The sequence below is a fragment of the Manis pentadactyla genome, chromosome 13 (genome assembly GCF_030020395.1).
Source record: "Manis pentadactyla isolate mManPen7 chromosome 13, mManPen7.hap1, whole genome shotgun sequence".
NCBI classification, from domain to species: Eukaryota; Metazoa; Chordata; class Mammalia; order Pholidota; family Manidae; genus Manis; species Manis pentadactyla.
In genome coordinates this window covers 58,905,127-58,927,077 of record NC_080031.1, presented here as the reverse complement: position 1 = coordinate 58,927,077, position 21,951 = coordinate 58,905,127, and the positions used below count along the sequence as shown (strand labels likewise).

Here is a 21,951-nt window from a genome sequence, read left to right as displayed (position 1 = left end):
CAGTTCCACTTCTGAGTATATACTCAAAAGAACTGAGAGCAGGGACTGGAGCAGATATTTTTACACACAGGCTTACAGCAGCATTATTCACAGCAGCTAAAAGGTGGAAGGAACCCGTGTCCATGGGTGGGTGAATGGATCAACAAAACATGGTCTATCCATACAATGGAATATATTGTTCTGCCTGAAATTGGAAGGACATTCTGCCACATGCTACCACACAGATGGACCTTCACGGCATGATGCTAATGAAAGAAGCCAGTCCCCAAAAGACAAATATTGTATGATTCCATTTATATGAGCTAGTTAGAGGAGTCAAAATCACAGAGCCAGAAAGAAGGCAGGCTGCCAGGGGTAACGGGGGAGTTGGTTAATGGGTGCAGAGCTTCAGTTTTGTAACATGAAAAGGTGGGGATGGTTACACAACAATGTGCAGTTAATGCCACTGAACTGTACACTTAAAATGGTGAAGATGGTAACTTTTATGTTGTGTGGTATTTTACCACACACACAAACACTCAAAAGCCTCGAGGACCCAGACCAGCACATGGAAGACAGTTTAATGTACGGCATAGGATGATGTGAAAATTAAGTCTGTTTCTGGATACATCCTTATCTGTGGTTGGGCCTTTCCTGGAGGACGGGCACAGGCACTGGCCTGTGAGGACATCACATAGGCCCACAGCCACGGGACTCACCCCTGTGAGCCTCTGGTGGGAGATGCCAGGCCACCTTACCTGGCAGTAGCCGATGGTGGGGTTTCGGTAAGCGTAGGCAGTCAGCACGCGCCGCAGTGCGGCGATGCCGAGCTCGTTCTGAAAGGCGGGGTGCTCTGGCATGGAGCGGTAGAGGTCTCGCTCAATCTCCTCCGTGGCCAGGCTGTACTTCCCCATGGACTCCGCCACCAGCATGGTGTAGTAGCCGGGGTGCGTCACCATCTCATTCCAGGCCCCTGCAGAGACACAGCTGGCAGCTTGCTCTCTCCTCCTCCTGCCCTTCTGGGACCGCAGGGGCAAGGACAGGGAAGGCTGGGGACATTAGTCACTGAAGAAAAGTGCAGCTCTTTGGTCGGATATGAACAGTGAGGTAGAGGTTCCCGACTGACTGCTCCTGGAGGGGTCACCCCACCCAAGTTTGAATGGCTGCTTTGCCATCCCCCGGAAGCCATCTGAGCAGCCAAGCGTGTGAATGCTGTCAGAGCCCGTCCCAGGCAAGCAGGCCTCCTGCTGCAGGGTGAAGGTGGCACCCTGGTGAAAGCACCCTGCCCTTGGTGTCTGGTGCCTGGGTTGCCCCTTCTGGTGCGGCCGGTAGCAGGCCTCTCACAGCTGAGAGCCCCCTTTCTGTTCTGTGAAGGGCCAGAAGTTCCAGCCTGGCTGACTCAGGAGGCTGGCTCAGGGGAGAGCTGGGCTCTGCGGCGGGCAGCTCACCAGAGAAGAGGAGCCACAGCTCCCCCCGGAGGCTCTCGGGGATGCCCTTCAGCACCAGCTCCCGTGTTCTGGCTGTGCGGTACATGCACATGCCGCGCCCGTACTCAAAGAAATGAATGTTCCATGACTCCTCTTTCATCTTCTCCTTGGCCTGGGGGAAAAGGCAGGCCAAGGGTCTGTGGGTGCCATGCAGGAAAATGCCACGAGCCCGGGCTGGCCTGAGCATAGCACACCAAGGGCGTCTTGGAGACTAGCTTCCCCAGCCTGTGGTGGGGTCAGGTGAGGCACCCCAGGTGCTGCCCGTCACCGCCCAAGGGCCCAAGGTGGCATGAGTCACAGGGCCACAGGCTGTGCCCAGCATCCCCCAGCCTGGGCCCTGCATGGTGGTGGGGCCCCATGCTCTGGCTCACCCCCTTGGCTCCTAGGTCCTCCATGGGCACATTTCTCTGGAAGAGTTTAAGCAGGCCCTGGGATGTCGTGGGTGCCTCCTGCACGTGTGAGCTCCGGCAGCCGCTGAGGGGTGACGTTGGGCTGGTGGGCCGCTCTGACACCTCCTGGGGAGCAGAGGAAGACTGGAAAACACAACATGGAGGGCAAGCACCCAAGTGAACTGCCTTAGGACCTGTGGCAGGCCCATGGGCACGGTGCTAGGGTGAGAAGCAGGCTGCATCCAGCCCTGCCTCCTCTCTGTGGCCAGACACGCTGTCCTCCTTTTGCCAAACCCACCCACGCTGACCGTCCCTCTGGGACTGGTCCTTGGGCTCATCCTCTCAGGCTGTCTGTGTGTGGTGCATGCTCCCCCTGCAGGGCCTGCCTGACAGCACTGGCTGCTCCCAAGGGCACCATCCCTGCTCCAGCCTCTGGGCTGCAGGCCCTGCTGACCCCTGTATGGACAGCTGCCACTGGTGTCTGCCCTGCCTGTCCTTGGATCCCATGTTGGAGCGTGTAGCCCCTGGCTCCAGGGACTGGCTCATGTTGGGACTGTCAGGCAAGAGCACCAGGCCCTCTGTGGACCCAAACAGCCACCAAAGGAGGGGAGAGCAGAGGCCAGCACTATCGGGGCCCCATCACCTGGCACAGTCCTGATCTGACAACCTGGCTGCCCTTTCCAAACCAGCAGAGTCCTAACTGAAAAAATGCCTCCTTTGGGTGCCTTTGATGACCCTGGGTGAGGGAAGGAACCCTCTCTCCTGTCCTCTCTCCGTCAGGCTACCCACCCACTCAAGGGCCCCTGAAAGGAGGGGCTCCCAGACCCTTGTTGGTCTGGTCACTGCCCGCAAGGCTCCCTGAGGTCCTGTTTTCCCCTCACTGACCCGCGCGCCTGGTGTGTGGTGCATGATATTGCTTAATGTGTTCACGGCTCTATTCCCAGAGCCTAGAATAGCCCCCAAGACCTAACAGGAATACGAAAAAGACTGCTGGATGCACGAATGTCAGTGCTTGGAAGGGGCTGGGGTCCTGTCAGGCCCTGTCATTTGTGGTGTTGGCTGTATGAAGGCAGTTTGACATTCCTGCTCATCTTCCTTTCCAGCGATTCCGTCCGCCCCTTCCATTGCTCCTCACCTGTTCATTAAGTTCCTGAGCATTGGTCCCTGGGGTGGAAAAGTGACCTGACTGGGGGTGCTGTGGGGAACTGTTGGTGCAAGCCACCACTCAGCTGCAAGGCAACCCGCTGGGAATGTGGACCCAGTAATGCTAGGGCTGCCATTTTTTCCAGAGAAGCCGGATGTGGGGATTTTTATATGGACCCTTCAAATCCTGAAAGTTTTCACAAGTTCAGATTGACCAACAGCATCCTCATCTTGTCATACCAGGAAGTAACAAACACAGCTGGGCTGCGTCAGGATGACCTGGGCACCAACTGCACAAGCCCGCTCTGGCCACAGACTGACAACAGCAAGTGTCATGGACTAAAACAGGCCAAGTGGCTTAAATCTGTATGTTTATAATTATTCTAAAAAAACCATGAATGAATTGGTCACATTCAGAGGGCGCTAGAAAACCAACTCATCATTTTAACAACTGGTGAGTGAAGGGAAGGAATACAAGATTTATTCTGTCTTCCCTGTGTGAGCCGTGCCGCGGGGTTACCACGCTTCTCTAACATCCCTGCTATATCAAATGCCTCTGTCAGCAAAAGGCAGATTGTGAGAAATTCTACAGCACAGAGGACCCAATCCCTTCCACAAAATACTGCAAGAAGAGAGAGAAAGAGACAGAGAGATGGAATAGGAGCCTCTAGATAAAAAGGAACTGAAGAGACCTATCAACCAACTGTGTGATATGTGTATGAACTATGTGTACCTCAATTCCAAAGATCAAACTGTAAGACATACATATGCATTTGGGGAAACATGAATGCAAGTATGTGATTTAAGGAATTATTGTCAACTTTCTGGCTATAATAATGAGACTGCCCAGTCTTAGAAAGGGAGTCTTTCCCTGTGGGTGTTTTGGACTGAAGGGCCAGCAGGAGGAGTGTCAGATGAATAAACCCCAGGGGGCAGTGTGGCTGTCAGTACAGCACAAGTTCCTATGGGCAGTGGTGACGCTGGCTGGTCTCACATGGAAGGGATTTGAGGCAGGTGGGTGATGCTCAGGAGGGCTGGGGGCATGGTAGGGACACACAGGGGCCTGTGTGTGGCCAGGACACCTGAGTCAGGGGCTGGACCAGGCTGTCCAACCTGCGTGCAGCAGGGACCCTCCCCACCCGAGGCCCATGGCAGGCACCACAAGGGTCAGGCTCCAACCAGCAGAGGCTGATGGCTGCCAGGGCTCTTCTCCTGGCCCTGACCCCTACCCACTGCCCCCACAGGGCTCTCTCACCTCTGGGGCTGGGCCCACAGTGCTGGCTTTCCTCCCCACTCCACTGACACTCGGCTGCTTGGATGGTGTTTTCTGGAGGAAGTCAGAGATCCTCTGAACCAGGAAATCTCGGTCCTTCAGGTTAGCAAACAGGAACGTCATTTTGCTCTTGGTGCTAACAGACACAGGGCTGGGCAGGACACTAGAGCTGTCAGCTTTTTCGACAATGGTCACCTGAGAAGGCAAACACAGTGTCTGCACCTTGAGACATGTACGGATAGTTTTGTGCATGAGAGTGCACAGTGGCCTCACTGCCCCCTCCTGCCCAGGGTGCTGTGAGTGGACAAGTGGCTCTCTGGGCCCCACTGGGTTCATATGCTGACACTGCCACTCACTGCTGGTGACCTGGAGCAAGTTATGAGCATGTCTAGGCCTTGTTATTCAGCTGTTGATGACAGGGCTGAGCACATTGGCTTTGTGGGGCTGTCCTGAGGATGATGAAGCAGAATGTCACGTGCTGAGCTTGGCTGCTGGCCCTTCTGCCTTCCCAGAAATGGCCAGTTATGGCATGGCGTCCTAGGCGCTGGCTCCTAGAACACATGCTGACAGGGCATCCTGGGCCCGGACCTGACCCCAAGGTGTGTGGACAGAGCAGTACAGGCGTGGAGGAGGCAGGGTGGGCTTTCAAGGGGTGCCCCGGCAGAGCCTGCAGCCTGGGGTGGGGACAAAGGACATGCAGGTGAAGCATGGTCAGCAGGGATGAGGTGGGGCAAGAGGGTGAGCTAGAAGCCACTGGGCTGCTTTGCACGGAAGGCACCTGTTGGGAGGAAGCAAGTGAGCTGAGCCCTGGTGCAGCCAGGTGAGGAACTGGGGCAGAGGTCGGGGCAGAGGCCCAACGGCCACTCTGATGGGGCTGGACTGTGGACAAGGCTGGAGAAGCTGGGGGCAGAGTGAGCAGTGGTGTGGTGTGCGTATGTGTTAAGTGTACATGTGTTTGTGAATATATGCGTAAGAGCGTGCATACATGTGTGTAAAGGTTAAGTGTACATATGTGTGGTGTGTACGTTTATGCATACACACACATGTGCATGCTTGTAGGTGTGGCAGGCTGGCATGGGGCCTGGGGCTCACCTCCCGCAGGGGTATGATGAGGTGGCAGGCATCCCTCTCCTTGCTGGCGAAGCAGATGTAGTTGCCGGAGATGAACATCTGGCCAGGAATATGCAGCTTGCTGAAAGGGGTCCACAGGGTACAGCCCGTGTGGCCGTCCAGGCGCTCGTCCTGGGGCAGCCGGAACGTGGCCCGGTACCACTCATTCTTGGCTCGGGCATCCAAGTCTCTGGGGAAACCAGGGTGGGGTGGAAGGAAGGGAGACAAGAGTTGGGGCCAGGACAGCAAGAGGGGGCCTCAGGGCCTTGGTTTCCATACTGGATTTGGGCTCTTTGGGGTCCTCCTGTGAGCAAGTCCCCAGCATCTTAGTCAGTAAAACACGCATGTTCAATGGCCAAGTACGATGTGACACATGTCTGACCAGCAGAGGAGCTGTCAAAAAACAGCATGCCCTGGAGACCTGGTGTCTGGGGAGGGCACCAGGGGCTGGCAGGGGTGATCCGCTGCTTGCTTGGCAGTGGGGAGGCAGAGCCCAGCGCCTGGCATCCAGCGCCCAGAGGTCCCTGTACCTGCCAGGCTCGCTTCTCACTGGAAGACCCAGCCCTACCTAGACACCCAGATGCCAGCCTTCTGACAGCCAGGTGTGGCACTAAGACTAAACCACGTGGTGCCCTCGCTGAACTGAAACACATGCTTGCCTGTCTGCAGGCTGCATGAGGCAACCTCTGGCACCCTGCTCCTCGCCTCTGCTGGCAATTCCCTCATAAACACCTCTCTCTCCCCTCCCAGCCCTGGTGGCTGCCTGCAGCCTGAGCATGCCTGGTGGGCACACCATGACGGTCAGTGTCAAGTCCTGGCCCTGCTTTTCTTTCTGGAAGGTTCCAAAAGCAACCCTGTCACTTGCACTAGGAGAGTGACATCCTTGGATGGCTTTCTGGTCCTGAAGGCACACTGTCGGCCTAGGCTGTGGTCTCTGGGTATAACCAGGAAATGGCCAGGCTGGCACAAGGTCTCTGAGCACATGGGCATGAATCTGGGAACATCTGAGCTCCTGCCAGCCCTGCAGATGCCCCATGGAGCCATAACTGAGAAGAGTGAGAAGGGTGGGGTGCGGAGTGGGAAGCAGTTATTTGTTTCTGTGTCTACTACTCTGCACGACAGGGAGGCTGGCTCCCAGGGGCCGTCTCCCTGGCTGCACTTCAGCCCCAGACCTGGGCCCCATGGCTACAAGAGGGCCAAAGGGTCCAGGGAATAGCTGTCAGTCACGGAGGGCTTTGAGAAAAAGCGTGGGAAGAACTCCCTGCACGGCCGTGGTGGGCACTTTAGAAGCACACCTCCTGGGTCTCCCAGTGCCCGCCCCGAGGACCTGCAGCCAGCCCTTTATGGGCCCTCATCCCACTGGGAACCTGGGATGAGCCCCGGGGGCAGGACCCTCCTGACAAGGGGTGGGCAGGGGTGGGGAGGGGGACAACGCACCGCTTCAAGGCCGAGATGTTCCTGTGCGGCCGGGTGGGCCGGGACAGCGCCTTGTCCTCCAGGAAGCCCTCACTGTCCAGCAGCTGCCGCATGGCCAGGTTCGCCAGCTGCTCCATGAGCTTGAAGGTCTCGCTGATGTTGAGGAACATGGAGAAGAAGAGCTCCTGGTCCCGGGTGTCCACGCGGACGCTCTCAGGGAAGAGCAGGGTGGCATTTTTCTCCAGCCGCGTGATGTCAACCCATCGCACCACCAGGCTCACTGGACGCCCACGGGACAGACACACCCGTGGGTCAAATGGGCTACAGGGCAGGGCTGACTCCCACCTGCTCCCCAAGGGTGACCCTGACCACATGCCTCTGTGCCTGAGCCTGGCGGTACTGGGACTTAAGCTCCACAAGGAAGGACCAGGCTGTTGGGGTCTCCGCTGCATCCCAGGCCAACCCAGCACCGGGTCCCAGGGAACATCCTGGGTGAAAATCTGTCCCACAGATGGTTGAAGGGTGATGTGAATGAACGTGGGGAGGTGACTTAGCTGAGATCCCCACCCTGCAAAGCCCTCCTAGAGAGAATGCACTGATGAGGGGCCATCAGCACAGAGAGGAGCCTGGCCCTGCCTGATGCCAAGGTGCGAGGGCCGGAGTAGGGCAGGGAAGGATGTAGCAGGTGTTTGTGGCAGGAGAAGGCCTTGCAGGGCTCAGGAAAGGCAATCCTGCAAATGGCCCCAGCCTGGGGCTCTCTAGGGGTGACATGGCAGAGAGGCACTGGCTCGGCCGGGAGTCAGCCTTGTATCTATCCTGAGGCCAGGCTGTCTTTCAGGGCGGAACCTGCAGCCACTCAGGGATGGCATGTATCCTTGAATACTTGACTTAAGAGGGATGGAAGGCCCCATGCAGAGTCACGTGAACCAGGCCAGAGGATGTGGCTATGATAGGAGTCCCTGGGAGCCAGGTGTGTGCCAGGCTCACCTTTGGGCTTCCTACTGTGGGCCGCTGAGGTGCACTGGGTCTGTGGAGACCCTCTGGTGGGTGTGTGGGGGCAGAGGAGCTGGGATGAGGGCCCAGGGGGCTGGGGCCAGCTCACTCACCCTCCTTCCCCAGCAGGAAGGAGTAGAAGCACAGGTGGTTGACGGTCAGGTAGAGCCAGCCCTGCCGGGGCACGCGGCCCTTCCAGTAGCTGCAGGAGTAGTAGTTGACCAGCTTCTCCTCCTCGGGCATCCCGAACTGCTTCCGCATCTTCACCTCGGCCTCCTTGAATTTTCCAGGGTCCTCGTCTCCATGGGGCTGCAGGTTCTTGTTCTCTTCTGCGATGATGCCCTGGAGGAGGACATGGGGCTGGTTCCTGGCAGGCCCACGGGCCCCCATGGCCCTGGGGAACCCAGGCAGTGGGACCCAGGCCTCTTGGACGCTGGCCCAAGGGCCACACACAGGCAGCCAGTAAGTCGCTCCAGAGGGTGCACTTGCGGCGCATGGCTTGATGCTGGGCAAATCCATGAGCGGTTACCATTGCTGGCTCGGAATAGTGACTTTTTAATAAACATTTTATTTATTTTTATGTAAAATTTCTGAAAAATATAATACATAGACATGGTAAAAGTTGCACACAGAAGTAAAGTGTGTGTTTCAGTGATGAGGGAGTCTCCTCTCCTCCTGCTGCCACCTTGCTGGGTTCTTCCCAGACACACAGGTACTGATGGCCTCTGAGCAAACATGAACTCTTTATTCCTTCTTCTTTACCCTAATGGCATCTCGCTGTGGCACTGTTCTGCGAAGTGCTTTTCAAAATCTCGGATCATGTTCTGTATTTGATCCACCCTTCCCCTACGTAGGAGTCGGGGCCCCTGACTCTTGACCCTGCCCACAGGGCCCACAGCTCAGGGCACATCGATGCTGTGTCTTGCCAGCATCTCACTGGGCTCAGGGTGCCCACAGACACCACCTGGGGCCACAGGACCAGTCTCAAACCTCTTGGGATAAAAGGGGTTCTTAGCATACTCGGCTCAAAATCCACACGCAGGTTTTCCAGAAGGATGACTATTTGAAGAACAAAGGAGATTCAAGGCCAGGGCCTGGGCCTCGGCCTGCTGCTTCTGCCAGGCTTCCTGGGGGCCTTGCACCCCTCCATTCATGGGCAGGAAGGGCAGCCAGGAGTGCAGGCGAGCACCCGGAGACAGGATGTGCACAGACGCCGTCTCAGCATCGCTGGCACCGCTGTAGCTTTGATGTCAGTGTCTCCTCCTTTCAAGCTGCCTCTGGTGCTTTCCCATGATGCTCATGCAGGGACCAGCTCTTCACCCAGAAAAAGCCTCTGGCAAAGCCTCCTCATTACCTGGCCCCACTTTTGCTTCTGCTGCCCTCAATTCCACCCACTGGGATGCTGGGAGGCGGCCCCACCAGTGGACAGGCCCTGGAGAGCCTGTGAGCGACCTCCAGCACCCTGCCCCTTGTAGCCCCCACCCCCCGCTCCCTGCAGCTGCTCCTAGGAGACCCCTGGGCAGGGAGCAGAGGGTCTGACATAGTCTGCTCTATATTTTCCACTGGCCTCTATGCAGGAGGAACAGTCCCCACCAACAGGAATGGGCTGGCCTGGCTCACAGGGTTGGGATTTTGTGTGTTGGCTCATAGAACAGGGCTGTAAAAATCACTGCACAGATTTAAAATGATTGATTCAATTTTTAAAATAGTTTTTGGCATATCTAGGTTTCCTGCTTTTACCTGAGTTTTGGTTTAAGCTGTTATGTGGCAGGAAAGTAACAGTCCCCAAAGATGTGCACACCCCAATCCCCAGAACCTGGGAACATGTCACCTCATATACAAGGGGAACTTTGCAGACACAATTAAGAAAGGATCCTGACATAGGGAGGTGATCCCCGCTTATTCGGGTGAGCTCAGTATAGCCACTGGGGCCCTTCTAGGGAGGGTCACCAGGAAGTGGGGACAGAAATGGCAGAGACTGCTTGGAAGATGCCATGCTGCTGGCATTACAGATGAAGCAAGGGGCCAGGACACAAGGAACACAAGTGGTCCTAGAGGCTCGAAAAGGCAGGGACATGGACTCTCCCCTCAGTCTCCACGAGGAGTGCAGCCCTGCCAGCACCTTGATTTTAGCCAATTGGACCCATATTAGACTTGGGGCTTCCAGGACAGTCCAATAATGAACTTGCACTTTAAGCCACTAAGTTTATGGTAATTCATTGCAGTGGCAACTGGAAATGAATAAGTATTATTTTAATAGTGTCCATCTTGATGAAATTCTTACATTTATTGGCTTGAAGCTGCTTTTGGCATTCTCTATTTCTTTCTTTCCTTTTCCTTTTTTAAAAACAACTCTGCTTTTCTACAGATGCTTCTTGTGTTTCATCCCAGCTTGCTCATCTGCGGCCTTGTCCTGGAGCAGTTCGCCACAGGTTTGTTCACGCTTCAGATCTGTTTGTGGCTCTGCTGCTCTTCTGCATGGCTCCTTTGTTTTCTGTGGACTTGACTTCTGCCCTTTGCTATTTCCTTCTTTCTAATTTCGTGCTTTCTCTGTAGTTCTTCCAACTCACTGAATTGGACACTGGCTCATTAATTTCTACCTGTTCTTCTCCAGTTTTAAAATATAAGACTTAAGGCTTTACATTTTCTTCTGTGTTCTGCTTTGGCTGCATCCCACAAATTCTGATCTCCAGCAGTACTCGATTCTTTTCAATTCTAAACACTTCCTCATTTCCACTTCTTCTTTGACCCATACGTCACTGACAACTTTCTGTCCTGTGTTGCTGATGAGTGGGTCGGGCCTGACAAACAGGAAGCATGGATAATGCTGCCGTCATTACTGCCCAGTCTGCTCATTAGGAGGATGGAGACTTGCCTCCGCTCTCTTTGCCTGGTTTCCGGGAGCTAGAAAGGCAACACAGGTTCCCTCTTGCACCCCAGAGTGCACAGAGAACTTTTGACCCAGTAAGAGCCCTCTGAGGAACCTGATGGCAATAATCTAGTGATAAGAAATGGGCAAGTGACTTGCACTCAGATAAACACTCATTTGGGTGTTAATTATCCCAAGAGGAAACAACCTAAATGTCACTGTAATATCACTTTTACAAATTGCTACAATTTTCATAATCATTATTTTGATGGCTCTAAGTATTCCACTCACTCTACCACAGATGACTTAATAAGTCCCTGAACATACCGTGAGCAGCAGAGCCCCCGACAGGAAGAACTGCTGGGTGCTATGTGAGCAAGCATATCACTCCCTGTGAGGGGAGGGCAGCTGCTTACCCCTGGCCACAACTGGGAGGCATGCCTCTAGGCTCCTTGCTGACGTGGTTGCAGGCAATGTCCTGATACATACACCACTCAGCACCTATGAAGGCCAAGTCCTGAGGAATGGAACTGCTTGGTCCAAGGGCCTGTGCATTGTTAAGTAATGCTAGTTTATAAGAGAAACATCCTTCAACCTGTCCAATCATTCCCAGATTCTTCCTGTTAGCCAAGGAACTGGCGACCAGAGTAGGTGCTTCTCTGTTTATTTGCTCCAAGGCCCTGTGCCAGGAACAGAAACTTCCAGCTAGGCTTACTCACACGCTGGTGGCCGACTGGGGGAAGGCGGGCCCTGCACAGGCAATGGGTTCAGCTGCCCCTTTCAAGACCAAGAGAATAGGAGTAGACACTTTGTTTCCACCTCTGTAAAGCCGAGATAAGGCCTATGCTGTGTTGTTTGGAGATGAAATGAGATGGCATAGGTGAACACTGCCAGCCTGGAGAAGGGGGTGAGTACTGGGAGCAGAAAGGGAACCTTACGTGTATCTTGCCCTTGACGAAGGTGGTGATATCTTCCTCACTGTCAAAGATGGACAGTGTCTGGAGTAAGTTGTTTTCCAGCCACTCCCAGTGTTTCGTGATCTCTTTGCGGGAAGAACCTAGGGGAGGTTTGGAGGAGCAGAGAAAAGGAAAATCATAAAACCACTAGGCCTTCAACATAAACGCCTTAAACATCAAAGAGATGAAAATAGGTGGCCAAATTTACTTTATTCGGGTAACTACAAATCTTCAACCTGCTTACTTTTTTCCCTCCTAAACATATATGTATATAACAAAAGTCATAAATGGTCCTGGTAAAACAAAAATTAAAAATTTCAGGCAAAATCGCAGTCATGTGGAAAACACAGGCTCCATTTCCCCAATACCAAAAATAAGAGTGACACTAGGGTCCTGTATGTCCTCCCAGAAACAGTCTATGCTTCTGCCAGTTGACATACTTATAAAGGGACTGATGTGGTCTTTGATATACTGGTACAAACCAGACCCAGGAGGCCTGGGTGTAGGTGGCTGCAGCTCTCCTGAGAACGCAGGCCTGCTCAGACGGCAGCTGGGGTTTCCTGCAGCACGCCAGGGCCCTCTGACCCTTCAGCTTCTGGCTGGCCCCTGGGTCTGCCTGCCCAGCGTGTGATCCCCGTGCTCCTCAGGGAGGGGCCCTGGAGGACACTGCAGGCTCAGTGGAATTTCCATAACCACTATTCTGCAAAAACTTAGAGGAGGCAGTCCAATGCCTCTACAGAAGGCAGGGCGGCTGTTTTCTCCCCCTCCATCAAGGACCTGGGAAAGGGGCTCCAGGAGGAGAAGCAAAGGGATGAAAGAAGTCTATGAGAGGCCTCCCCTGCCCCTCTGGCACCCGCATTTTGGGGTTTTGCATGTGCTGGCCATGAGGTCTGCACTCAAGAGCTATTTCCGGAAAGAATGAACACAAAAGTAGGAGGAGTGAGGGCCCTGCAGCCTCCTCAGCTCATCTGGGGGGACAGTAGTGGACTGTGAGTGCCCAGAAAGCCCCGTTGGTGCCATGACCCATGGGAAGGCCTGCACACATGGCGAGGAGGAGCCTCAGCAGACATGAGTCCCACGTGGCTGGGGACCACAGGCGTTTTTGCTGGGTCACCCCATTCTTCCTGACCTGGCCACACTCCGCCAGCTGAAGATTCTGCCCTGTCCCTGCCCTGGCCAGGCCCAGTCGGCCCCTGTCACCGCTCTGGCCCAGCCACTTGCTCGTTCCTTTGTCACATGTCAGAGTCCAGCCAGTCTTGTTAAGGACAACTTGTTTCTCTACACTGACTCAAGCTGAACACCCTAACAAGCAGTTCTGAGGAAAGGCCTGTCCCAAGTGTCCATGTGAAAATGAGGAAACCCAGATCGTAACTTACAGCAAGCCACACCATCAGAATTACCCCTGAAAGTTCCTTCCAATCATCCGCACACTACCTTTTTTTTCTTTCATTTTTTGCAATTCTATTATGGCCTCCTTTCCCTGGTGCATGGAGACCAACAGCTAGTTAGTAGGGAAGGGATTTCTTTCTCTCTCTTCTGCCAAGAACCCACATTTGAATTTGGAAGTTATATTTGCATGGGATGCAACACCACTGAATTATCCCCTTCTACACACATGCTCCTGGCAATCTAAAACAGAAGGAATCTCGTCCACACAGACTGGGTGGCTGTCCACACTTTAATTGCAAATATTTACATATGTGCATTAAAATAATAATTAGTTAATGGCAACTCAATCATCATTTTGTATTAAGTAAGCACTTAAACTATGCTATCTCTATGCTAGGTACTGGGAATAAAAGGAATAGAATAGCTAATTAAATTAAGAGCTACTTCTTTTTTCAGAACTTTTTAGGGAATATCTTAATATTTAATTCTTAGAGTACTTTGGAAACAGGTACCATGATGAAACGATTTTCATTTTGTAGGATTAAACTGAGGCTCAGAGAGGTTAGTAAGCTGCCCAACATCACACAGCTGGAAAGTAATCAAACCACAGTCCTAACCGGGCTGCCTGGCTGGCTGCACAGCCTCCCCTTGCCTGCAGAGAGCTGCCAGTCTGGCAGGAGAGGCAGTGAGCCTTCAGTGGAATAGTGCTTGTGGAGACACGGCAAGTCCAGAAGAGCAAGAAGGAAAGGTGGGGACCTGGGATGGTTTCCCACAGGAGGTTATGTGGCGTGGTTGGGAACTTCAGGCCCTACAAGGGGCCGGTCTGGCTGAAGGCCAGGTGTGAGCTGGAGGGAGGAGAACAGAAATGGCGTGGGTAGGCCTCAAAAGTCCTTTAATGGCAGGTTGAGGAGGATTCACCAGGCAGGGGTTGGCAGGACCAAATCTGGTTTTGGGGTGCTGAAGGGGAGGAGTGCATGGGGACTGCGCCAGAGCAGGGTTCCAGTAAGAATGGGAGTGGGTCAGCATGTGTGGCCTGGGGCGGGGGCTCCCGGGGAGGCCCTACTGTCCCCAAGGGGTCCCCAGAGAGCACAGCCTTACCTCCCACTCCCCAGGAGGGGCTGCTCTCACTGCCAGTGCCCCTCCCCATCTGCTCCCTGTGAAAGAACGCCGCTGACACAGAGACGGAACTTGATGGCCCATTTCAGAGTAAAACATCTCCCTGCAGCCCAGGCACACATCAGCCTCCCTGAGCCCACCCCACAAGAAGCCCCTCCCCTGCAGGCCACCCAGCCCCACTGCACCCCACTCAGGTTCTGGAACCAGGAATGCAGGGTCCTATCATGTCCCTGCTTGGCCCTGGGCCACCCCAGCCTTGGAAGGCTTTTCTATTCATTCACACAAAGGGGATAGGACACTGCTATTCAGGCGCCTGGGAGGAGGAAGGTGACCACCTGGGTGCTGCCCACCCTGTACCTTCACCCCTCAACTGGGTTCTGCTGTGAGCAAGCTCATCTCTCTGCAGGCCTCCAAGGAAGCCTGTTGTCCTGGGGCACAGGGACATTGTGGCTTCTAGCACACAGAGGCATTCAGAGCAGTGGATATGTGCAGGTGCTCTGAGTCTGAACTGCAGTTCTGTGTGACCTTGGGCACATTATCTAGCCCTTCCGGGCCACAGTTTCCTCTTCAATATAGGAAAAACCAGAGTTCTGCCTTCTGGAGTTGCTGGCAAGTGCAGGCGGAAGTGCTGAGTGCTGGCTGTGACTGTCATTTACCCGAGGGCCCTCCGCCAAGCTGGTTTAGCCCGCTGAAAGGGGACTTCCTCCCAGAAGCCCAGGAGGGTGGGCGTGCTGCCTCCTAGGGCAGCCCCAGCCAGTTCTTGTTGTGCACAGTAGTCACACTCTATAAAGTTGCCTGGAACGTGGAACTTGCCACTACTGCTCCCAGGGGAGCGACAGGGCTAAGGTCTGCAAACTTCTGGTCACCAGAGTTGCATCCACTGATCAATACATAACTTTGCTCTATATGTGTTTCTGATTAAAGGCACCTTATTTGACATCTGTTAACTCCCTAACTCCGACCCCACAGCCAGCGCGCTGTGACTTAGGGCCGCATGAAGCTCCTCTAACACACGCACCTGCTCCGTGGGGCATGCCACAGCATCTCCTGTTCAGGAATGCTGTTCAGCACGTCAACACTGCCCTTGGGGCCATGTGAAGCAGAAAAGCCACCAACAGAATAACATAAATCACAAAATAACACCAACAGAATAACACAGAAAGTACGGCACTTAAACTCTTGTTTACAGTTTGAAAGCTGACACCAGAAGGCAGAACACCTGGTTCCTCCCCAGCTGGGAACCCGGCGTTGGGCGACTCACATTTTTCGCTGCTCTGCACATGCACATTCCCTGAAATGTCCACAAGTGACCCCAAAGCAACCACCATAGGGCACCCGAACAGCCGAGCCACCATTCTAAGCTGTGCTGTCTGAATGAGGGTCAGGGCTGCATTCTCAACAGGCCACATCCAGCCCAGACAGCGGCCTGCATCCCCTCCCACCCTGGGCCACCTCTGGGGGCAGGCCTCGCAATTCAGGCTACCTACCGCATGCCACTGTCCAGTAGACCTGTGAGTCCTGAGTCTGGTGCAGGATTCGGTAAGGGGCCACGCGGGCACTGGAGTCCAGCACCACGTCCAGGGTGCCCACAAGAAGACCTGGGTGCAGGGCAGAGAGAGGTGGAGGTGAGGGAGGGCCGCGCTGACAGCTGCCCCTGCCCAGAGGCAGCCAGGACGGTGGCTCTGCCCCAGTGCCCCAGACATGTCCGGCATCACCCTCATCCATCAGATGACTTCGTTTTCCACAAAGGCCTTCAGCTGGGTGTCTGATCCTTACAAAAACCCCACCCACTTCTTCCTGGAAGCTTCTGCTTAGCCTCCTGACTCAGAAATGCTCATAGGCAGCAGCAGATGCAGGTTTTATGGGGGCCCAAAGCATAAACCATTGTGAGAGGCCCTCCTTAAGAAAGACACAAAATCGGGTCTGAAAACGTGTATTTCTTTGGAATGAGAAAATATGAGTTACAAATTAAAAACAAAAACAATACCACAGATATCACACAATCCAGAAAAATAACACAATGTGTTTTATTAACTGCCAGAAATTTCTTTTAAGGTGTGTTTTCCCAGACATTTTTGGCAGTGTACGCTGATAGCTTTTTTCAGAAGACAATGACTTTGTAACATGATTTTCTTCATCAATAACAGGAAGATAATGTAGTCTTTCTTCTGTCACACGGTCACACACTTTTATTATGGAAGGTTTAAGGAAGTCCTTGTAGCCTCAAAGTTATGACTGAAAGGACATGCAAACCTTTAGAAGGGTCCAGTTTGAGAAGATGCTGATCCAATTTTTTCATCTCTGAACTGAAGCATTTTAAGGCATTTCAACTCTTCCTTCTCATCAAGTACACCCTCTGTCAAAGTCACTATTACCCCAACAAATTTGAGAAAATGTTTTCCTTTTGCCACTGTGTCTGGTTCACTCCTCTTCATTAACTGAATTATCAAGCTATCTTAAAACCTGTTCATTGTCCCTATTTGAAATTTATTTTTACCTTTTAATGAAGTTGGCACTATCTGATGATATTTTGTTACCATTTTCCCACTAATGCAGAATAACTTCTACTGATTTTGTAACTCGACATTAACACTTGTGTTTTATATTCCATTTTTAACATTTTTCTCCCCTCTCCAGTCTTTAATAAATAAAATGACTGACTGCAAAAGTAGGTACTCTTACAAAAATTCAACTCAAGAGTCTGTAATCTGTAATCACTTACTAGTTTTGCTGAAATGTTCTACAACGTCTCTCTAACTGCAGTTAACATGGCATATTGAGCTTCAGCAGCATTTGGAATCAACTTGTTTTTTCATGGTTCCTCTTGGGGTTTGTTGTCCAGTCTTGGAAATTCTATGTCCATCCTTATGCTGTTGGCACATCCATGTTGTAAGATCTTTTTAGTGGCAGACTATCTCCTCACAGTCAAGACTCTTCCATGAAGAATCCAGGTTGGCACCCGTTCTTAAAAAGCAGCCTGAATCAAACCACATCACCAACTGATCCTCCTCTGGGGAGCTGGCATTCAGGAGGCCATGAAGTCTGTGATGGCACAGGCAGGGCACCATCTTGGGGACATGAGTGATGGGCAAAGTGGAAAGGGGCTTCTCTGAGCAGGACGGCAGAGCACAGAGGGCCTAACCACCTGCTGAGATGATGTACAGAAACAGAGCTGAAAAGTGCTGGAAACACACTGGCTGAACCTGACACTCCAGTATGCTGGGCCGACAACAGGTCCTGGGCACCCCTGCCTTGGTTTCCCACCCAGGCTTGCAGGCTTCTGAGGTTGACCACTGGTCAGTCCCTCCAGGGCGGCTGCTGTCTAACTTCCAGAACACCCTAATCCAGGAGGCAAATGGAGCCCTGGCTCCTGTGATTCTCAAGGCTGCGGGGAGTGAGCCTGAGGTCTGAAGGGAACAGCTTTCTTGGGAATGGTACAGCCTCTTCCACATCAGGAGGTGTGGCCCAGGGCAGGACTCTATTAGCGGCTAACATTTAAAATCAGGACATTTCACATGAAGTTCACTTGATAAATTGGAAGATGTGGCAACAGTTGGGCCTGCAGTCCTGCATGGCCACTGCGGGCCACCCCAGAGCACAGGCATCGTCCAGCTCTGCTCTGGCAGTGTGGGGCACAGGCCCTGCAGCATGAGGGGCCTCGGTGGACACCTGCAGAGGCGCTGCTCAGTGAACCTTCACCGGACCCCACAGGGCACACAACTCCAGGAGCTGCCTGTACAGCCTCTTCCTATTTTAGTGTTGGCGCCCAGACGGGCAAAGGGGCACCTTGGCCAGTTTGCCAGACGCTGGGAGGAGAGAGGAGGGATGGGACTGAGATTGCTAAAGGGGCAATTCTTTGGTGAGCTGGAAATGAAGGAGGCAAAATAAAACTTGTGTCACTTGGCCCTTCGGATGCACTTAGGGAAACTGAGGCTGAGGAAGAGGCGCAGGAAATCTCGCTGACTTTCAGCTGTGAAATGCCAGTCCGGGAAGCAGCACAGCCACGGCCGGGCACCGGGAAGCCCTTGGAGCCCCCGGTCTGGGCAGAGGCCGCTGCCAGCCTGCACTGGCCGCCGTGGGCTGACCGGTCTCCGACCAGCCCAGCGCCGGCGCATTTGTCCACGCACGTCCTCACCTCGCGCCCGGCACGCCTGCTCCCTCCCCGGACCCTGCCCCGGCCTCGCCTCCCCCGCCCCGCCCCGGCCTCGCGCCCCCGGGCCCGCCGCCCGCCGCGCCCTCCCCGCCCGGCCCGCAGGCCGCCGCCGCGCGCCCCTCACCCGTGAGGCCGCCGCCCTTGCCGTGGCCGCGGCGCCGCTGCAGCACGAAGAAGGGGTTGGCCCTCTCCGTCACCCACAGCGCGTTGGCCACCAGCACCTCCTCGGGGCCCAGCCACATCGTGGGGCCGCTCGCACCGGGCCGGGCCCGCCAGGCGGAAGCGCGGCCGCCGTCGCCGCGCCGGAGCCGAGCGGACGGGGCGGGGCGGGGCGGGACCGGGAGGGCGGCGCCCCCTGGCGGGCACGGGACGCACTACGGCGACTCGGGGCTCCGGGCGCTCGCCGCTCCCCCGCCGGCTCCCGCCCCGCCCACCGGCGCGCCCCGCCCCGCAGCCTTCCGCGCGCAGGAGGACCCCACTCTGCGGCTCAGGGAGAGACTGGCCAGCCCCGGGGACAGGGGTCTCCGACCCCAATGGCGCAGCCCACAGACCAGAGGAACTGGTTGTGCGGGGAGCAGGGACCCTGGTGTTTTGGGAAAACTTGTCCAGAGTAGTTTTTCTGGAGGTGTGAGGGGTGGTTGTAAAGAAATCGCGCTTGGAAATACACCTTCGGATGATTGTGTCTCGCACCCTCGTGCGCGTTGCCATTGCAAAGAGCGCTGAAAGGTTGGGCCGTTGTGGTAATTCTCAGAATTCTGACGCTCAGGCCAAGGACTAGGGGAACCGCCGGGAGCAGAGGACAGGTTGTCGGGAAGCCCCGAGGCTGGCAGGCCCCCCAGAAATCAGTGCAGTGCCTCATCTGACAGCTGGGAACAGAGGCTGGGTGGTCTTGAGGGAGCAGAGCGGGCCCTGGGGCCAGTGGAGGTCTCTACGGAGGCCACTGGCGTAACTGGGGATGTGGATCCCCCCTCGTCTCCCACAAGCTGTGGGTACCAGCTTGCAGGGGCACACCCCTCATGGTCCATACACTGATCCTTTTGAGAGAAACATTCTGTCCTGAACCCACAATGTTCAGGGCCAACTGGGGTGCAGGGCCTGGGCTGGTCAAGATCCAGCCAGAGGGCAGAGGGAAGGGGGGCACTTTACAATTATTCTGGGAGGCTTAAGCTGGTTTCAAATTGCTTCTGTCACTGGCATTGAAGAACCTAGTATGGGAGATGCAGGTATAAATTAGGTTGTTTTATGGTTGACAGCCAGAGGGTTCAAAAATCTTCTGGAATGTTGCTTGAGACTCTGAATCAACTTTAAAGATGCAGAGGCCGGTTTTCTTTAAGCTCTTGGAAACTGTTAACTGATGATGTGTCACTGTGCTCTCTGGGGAGTAATCTAGCCTCAAGAATTTCTAAGTCCCTGTGTTTGTTCACCCTGAGAGGAGGGAAAGGGTTATTTTGTTCCTTCGTGCCACTAGTTCTCAAACTTGAGCAGGCGTCAGAATCATCTGCTGGGTGTGGAAACACAGTGCTGGGCCCCACCTCGGAGTATTTGCGCCTCTAATGAGTTCGTAAGTGATACTGGTAGGGCTGACCCTTTTGATACCTATTCTTTATAAGGAGAAGAACAAACCTTTATTGAGCTCTTAGGATGTGCTACATCTGCTTAATTTTTTTAAATTTCCTAAGATATAATTCACATTCCATAAAATTCACCATTTTACAAGTGCACAGTTCAATGAATATTAGTATATTCACAAAGTTATGCAACCATGACTACTAATTCCAGAACGTTTTCAACCCTCCAAAAAGAAACCCCTTTACCTGTTAGCAGTCACTACCCATTCCTGATCCCCCTCCACCCCTGGCCACTGCTAATCTATTTCTGTCCTTATAGATTTGCCTGTTCTGGACATTTCATACAAATGAAATCATACTGTATGTGCCTTTGTGTCTGGCTTCTCCCACTTACCATGATGTGTTCAAGGTTCATCCATGTCAGGGCATGTATCAGTACTTCATTCCTTTTTTTTTTATTAAGGTATTATTGATATACACTCCTAAGAAGGTTTCACATGAAAAAACAATGTGGTTACTACATTCACCCCGTTATTGTGTTCTCCCCATGCCGCATTGCAGTCACTGCCCGTCAGTGTAGTAAGATGCCACAGAGTCACTATTTGCCTTCTCTGTGTTACACTGTCTTCCCCTTGGTCCCCCCACACCATGTGAGCCAGTCATAATACCCCTGAATCCCTTTCTCCCGCCCTCCCCCACACCTCCCCTTTGGTAACCCCTGGTCCCTTCTTGGAGTCTGTGAGTCTGTTGCTGTTTTGTTCCTTTAGTTTTGATTCGTTGTTATACTCCACAAACGAGGGAAATCATTTGGTACTTGTCTTTCTCTGCCTGGCTTATTTCACTGAGCACAATATCCTCCAGCTCCATCCATGTTGTTGCAAATTGCAGAATTTGTTTATTTCTTATGGCTGAGTAGTATTCCACTGTGTATATGTACCACATCTTTTTTATCCATTCATCTACTGATGGACACTTAGGTTGCTTCCATATCTTAGCTATTGTAAATAGTGCTGCAATAAACATAGGGGTGCATATGTCTTTTTGAATCTGAGAAATTATATTCTTTGGGTAAATTCCTAGTAGTGGAATTCCCAGGTCAAATGGTATTTCTATTTTTAGTTTTTTGAGGAAACTCCATATTGCTTTCCACAATGTTGAACTAGCTTACATTCCCACCAGCAATGTAGGAGGGTTCCCCTTTCTCTACATCCTTGCCAGCATTTGTTGTTCTTAGTCTTTTTGATACTGACCATCCTAACTTGGTGTGAGGTGGTATCTCATTGTGGTTTTAATTTGCATTTCTCTGATAATTAGCGAAGTGGAGCATCTTTTCATGTGCCTGTTGGCCATCTGAATTTCTTGTTTGGAGAATTGTCTGTTCATATCCTCCACCCATTTTTTAATTGGGTTATTTGCTTTTTGGATGTTGAGGCGTGTGAGTTCTTTATATACTTTGGATGTTAACCCCTTGTCAGATATGTCATTTATAAATATATTCTCCCATACTGTAGGATGCCTTTTTGTTCTATTGATGGCGTCCTTTGCTGTACAGAAGCTTTTAAGTTTGATGTAGTCCCATGTGTTCATTTTTGCTTTTGTTTCTCTTGCTTGAGGAGATGCAGTCATAAAAATGTTGCTCATGTTTATATTCAGGAGATTTTTGCCTATGTTATCTTCTAAGAGTTTTATGGTTTCATTCAGGTCTTTGATCCATTTTGAGTTTACTTTTGTGTATGGGGATAGACAATAATCCAGTTTCATTTTCTTGCATGTAGCTGTCCAGTTTTGCCAACACCAGTTGTTGAAGAGGTTGTCATTTCCCCCATTGTATGGCCATGGCTCCTTTATCGTATATTAATTGGCCATATATGCTTGGGTCTATTTCTGGACTCTCTATTCTGTTCCATTGATCTATGGGTCTGTTCCTGTGCTAGTACCAAGTTGTCTTGATTACTGTGGCTTTGTAGCAGAGCTTAAAGTTGGGGAGCATAATCCCCTCAGCTTTATTCTTTCTTCTCAGCATTGCTTTGGCTATTCTGGGTCTTTTGTGGTTCCATATGAATTTTAGAATTATTTTCTCTAGTTCATTGAAGAATGCTGTTGGTATTTT

At 52.9% G+C, this 21,951-nt stretch overlaps 1 protein-coding gene across 5 annotated transcripts in view; it reads right to left on the bottom strand.

Annotated features, from left to right (window-relative positions):
• The window catches only part of TBC1D9B (TBC1 domain family member 9B), a 31,427-nt gene extending 12,829 nt beyond the window's left edge, over positions 1-18,598 (bottom strand). For 4 of the 5 annotated variants that reach the window (XM_036892607.2, XM_036892608.2, XM_036892609.2 and 1 more), the window contains exons 1-10: positions 18,398-18,597; positions 15,608-15,718; positions 11,598-11,716; positions 7,904-8,132; positions 6,819-7,077; positions 5,364-5,571; positions 4,254-4,466; positions 1,838-1,999; positions 1,428-1,578; positions 738-952 (exon numbers count right to left, since the gene is read on the bottom strand). In XM_036892607.2, coding sequence (XP_036748502.2) covers positions 738-952; positions 1,428-1,578; positions 1,838-1,999; positions 4,254-4,466; positions 5,364-5,571; positions 6,819-7,077; positions 7,904-8,132; positions 11,598-11,716; positions 15,608-15,718; positions 18,398-18,515 — 1,785 coding nt within the window. In that variant the 5' untranslated portion in view covers positions 18,516-18,597. Of the gene's footprint in view, positions 1-737; positions 953-1,427; positions 1,579-1,837; positions 2,000-4,253; positions 4,467-5,363; positions 5,572-6,818; positions 7,078-7,903; positions 8,133-11,597; positions 11,717-15,607; positions 15,719-18,397 lie in introns of all 5 variants that reach the window. The other variant, XM_036892611.2, reaches the window with a different exon arrangement.
• Positions 18,599-21,951: the final 3,353 nt, after the last annotated feature.